The sequence below is a fragment of the Impatiens glandulifera genome, chromosome 1, assembly GCF_907164915.1.
Source record: "Impatiens glandulifera chromosome 1, dImpGla2.1, whole genome shotgun sequence".
Lineage (NCBI taxonomy): Eukaryota > Viridiplantae > Streptophyta > Magnoliopsida > Ericales > Balsaminaceae > Impatiens > Impatiens glandulifera.
Window position 1 is genome coordinate 136,648,763 of NC_061862.1, and position 4,031 is coordinate 136,652,793.

General features: G+C 32.5%; 1 protein-coding gene across 1 annotated transcript; it reads left to right on the forward strand.

Moving 5' to 3' along the window:
• Positions 1 to 213: 213 nt before the first annotated feature.
• On the forward strand, positions 214 to 854 carry LOC124939415 (transcription repressor OFP13-like). The gene has a single exon (XM_047479896.1). The coding sequence runs from the start codon at positions 232 to 234 to the stop codon at positions 847 to 849; it is 618 nt and encodes a 205-aa protein (XP_047335852.1). The 5' UTR covers positions 214 to 231; the 3' UTR covers positions 850 to 854.
• Positions 855 to 4,031: the final 3,177 nt, after the last annotated feature.

The following is a 4,031-nucleotide window of genomic DNA, read 5'->3' on the forward strand; positions in this document are numbered from 1 at the left end:
CAATGAATTTCTAAATGTCATCTTTCATTATTTCAACCTATTTTATCTATTTATGTTGTTAATTAACCAACACAAATAAGATGGCTACATTAAAATACCCCAATATTATTATATTCCCTATTACAAGCCAATGAAACAATGGTTATAAAGAAGATGGATCTATCCCCCATCCAATTCAATCCTCTTTCTCTCTAGAAACTAGACACACACAAAATACTGTTTTCAACACAAATGGGGAAGAAGATGAAGCTACCATTTCTCTGCAAGAACGAAGAACCATTAATTACTCATCAGCAGCCATTGCAATTGTCTTCATGCATGCAACCAAATAGTCTTATTTTTCAAGAAGAAAGGGAGATTTACAATGGGGATCATTCAACTGAGTCGATGATCATACGTGGGTTGAAATCAGAGAGGCTGTTCTTCGATCCCAATGGAACTAGATCACTTGTTTGTAAGAGGGAACCAATTATATCGGATCATGAGGGAATTCCATTTGAAAAGATCAGCGTAGCTTTGGCAATGGATTCTGCGGATCCTTATGGGGATTTTAGGAAATCAATGGAGGAGATGGTTGAAATAAATGGATTGAGAGATTGGGAGAGTTTGGAGGAGTTGTTGGGATGGTATTTGAGGATGAACGGGAAGATGCACCATGGTTTTATTGTTGGTGCTTTCGCTGATCTTCTTGTTGGGGTGTCTATGCCGCCATGTTCTGATTCTGCTACCTCTTATTCTTCTTTGTTTTCATCTTCCTCCTCTTCATCTTCGTCGTCTCCTCCCATATCTCCATCTATGAGAGCTAGGAGAAAGAGAGATTTGAGGAAGAAGACCAAAAATATAATGTAAAATATAGTTTCATATACAATCTAAATATTACACTTTGTAGGATTCATACCTTAATTTAGTGGACTCATGTATGAATATATTAAGCATTAAAAGATTAATGTGATTGAAATGTTATTTTTGCTTATTTCAAACTACAATTAAGACATACTCGCATTGCTAAAGACAAAATGAAGATAAAGAATTAATATTGATGAAGAACTAGTGAAACTCGTATACTTTGAGTAGAAGAAAAATAATTGAAGAACAAAAGATATATTTATGAAGTAGATAAGAACAATAATTTATTAGTTAATCAATGAAACTGAAATTTTATTAATGAATTGATTAAATTAAATATTGTTATAATCTATTGTAAATATATAGCTTAAATAACTGTTTTTATAGGAGATTCATCTTTAAACGTGAATTAGATTCAGACTTAATGTATTTGAAGATGAATGGTAAGATGAACCATAGTTTTATTAATGGAGCTTTTCTAGGTGGAGTAAATGAAGTTTGTCTCAAACCCACAAGTTTAGCCGTCTCAAATTCTCAATTCACATTCTTAACATTAACCAATGGTTCTCGATATTGACGGATCCAAAAACTAGAGTCTGTGTAGGCTTGAATTTAATGTAATCCCGAATTTCAATCTTAACTCTTCCATTTGGAGAAGTCACTAAGAATTTTATTATATTGGAAGACTTTCATAATAGATTGGTTTGCGATAATTGTCGTGTCAAATATTTGACGAGCCTTGATAAAAGTCATATGATTAGTCGAAATCACCAGTTCAAAACCCCACACAGCATGTTCGCCAAACATTTGGATACAATCTAATAGAACGATGAAATAAGAATAAACGGTCTAACATTCTTTATATCAATGGTTTCGAAAACCTTGCGGATTAGACAAATTAACGTTGAGTTCCAACTTTTATTATTGGAAGAGAATAAGAAAAAAAATGCTCAAACGCTTTCATTATATTGGATTTAAAGAACGACCACGCCTTTTTGAAAATTTCCAATGTAAAACCTTCTCTTCATGGAGCATTATCACTACCACATCTTGTTATTTCCGCTTTCACTTTCTCAAGTGTGAAATGAGATTCCAAAACACCCTTCTGTTTTCCATTAATACCATCAAAATAGACATCATCCGATTTCGGTCTGACCACGTACGGTTTTTTGAACAAATTCTTATAAAACTGCACGATACTATCCGAAATTACCGATTCACAATTATGAAGAATTCCATGAACCAAAATTTAGTTAATCACATTGTTTCTCACTTGCGTCTTTCATACCCCGTGAAAATATTTTGAATTCTTACCCACTCTCTTAGTCAGATAGCTCTACTACGTTGTCTCACTCCAATCTCCTCTTCCTTACAAAGTTATAAAATGTTACTCACCAAATAAATATGATAACTGATTTCTAAAACCGAAAGATACCGGTTCTATTCCACCCCATCAATCTCATTAGTTTTATTACATAATTCGTCAACCTTTGTACAAAAAATTGCACGTTCCCCCACGTACCAACTTTTTAAGAGAGCTTCCCCAAGTTCGTCAAATTTACAAAAAGTGCCGAACCCGAGGGGTTTCTGATTCCCCCACCACTCTTGCACTCGTGGCAAAAAGTCAACCCTTGCCAATCTCTTATTCTCAAACATGAAGGGACGACATGCCTTAGTCACTTCTCTACACTCAAACAGGATAGGTCGATGATCCAAACAACTCCAAGGAAGGATCTTCTGAAAGATATTTGTCACTCACAAAATATCGATTCATTGATGAGAAATATTTCAATGCGGGACTAGACTAACCCGCCTCTTCCATTACCTCTTCTAAGCGTATACCGCCCTCCTTCCAACGATATATCAACAAACTAGAGATTATCGATAGTCTTAGTGAACTCACTCATGATTATGCTTGCTAGCTAGTCATCTGATCTTAATTTTATGAGATGGATCCCTCACCTCGTTCATATCACCTCTAAAAAATGATTGACAAATCCCATAAACATGACACTCTTAACAATTCATCCTTAGTTGCACGCTAACCAAAAGTCTTTTCACTTCAACATCCAACTTCTTGAATAAATTGTCGTTCCAAGCAACTAAAATTCCACCCGACGCCCCGATAGAGTCACGAGTCTCCCAACCACACAACCTCTAGTTACATATATCCCTAATAATTAATCCACTTATCTCTATGACGGATTTTTGTCTCACAAAAGCAATATATTCGATAAGAGATTTAAGAATGTCACGTTTCACACAATCATTGATCCCGCAAACATTCCATGCAGAACGGATGCATAAGCTGAGGTGGACTTAAGCCCACCCCTAATTTTTTATTATTTATATATATATATATGATATTATATTATATGATAATATATATAATAAAAAACTTAAATTTCACCTCTATAACTTCATTTTTTGCAAGCATAATAGTGTGAATTCCCTCTTAATTATATTTTCTTCGGCTATTTTTATAAATAGTTATTCTAATATTTATTGCATTGTATTCTTACTCTCTAATTATTTTTATTTAAATTTTAAATATTTAATTTTTTAGTTCTCAAAGAATTATGTACATTTGATTAAATGTACAATAATGACAACGTATCATTTTAGCATCACTCAATTATTTTTTGACTAAAAAAATTATTTGACTCATTTAATAGTGATAATATTTACATGTTTACAACTAAGTTTATCCTGAAAATTTCATAGATGAAGACATCATTATTTTGAAGTATGAATTGATACATTATAAAGTTGATGTGATGCAATATTTGAAAGTTTTACACTTGTTGAGTTGTATCAACAACTAATCAAGAGTGGACGATCAAAAACTTATGTTACATTGATTAATCTTGTTTTAACATTACTTATTTCTATAACCACTACTGACAGACATTTTCAACCTGTAGAAAGTGAAGACGTAACTTCGTAATAAAATAGATAATTATTTTCTTGCTGACTATTTGACACTTTATATTGAACGAGATTTAACTAAATATATAAAAATAGATTTTATCATAGATTATTTTTACTTTTAAAATATATATACGAGTTCAACCTATTTAAACATTATAATATAACGTCTTTGTAAATGTATGTATATAACTTTTTATTTAAAATTTAAGCATGTTGGGTATTGGTTGGCCCAACATTGTGGCCCAATCTCTAGT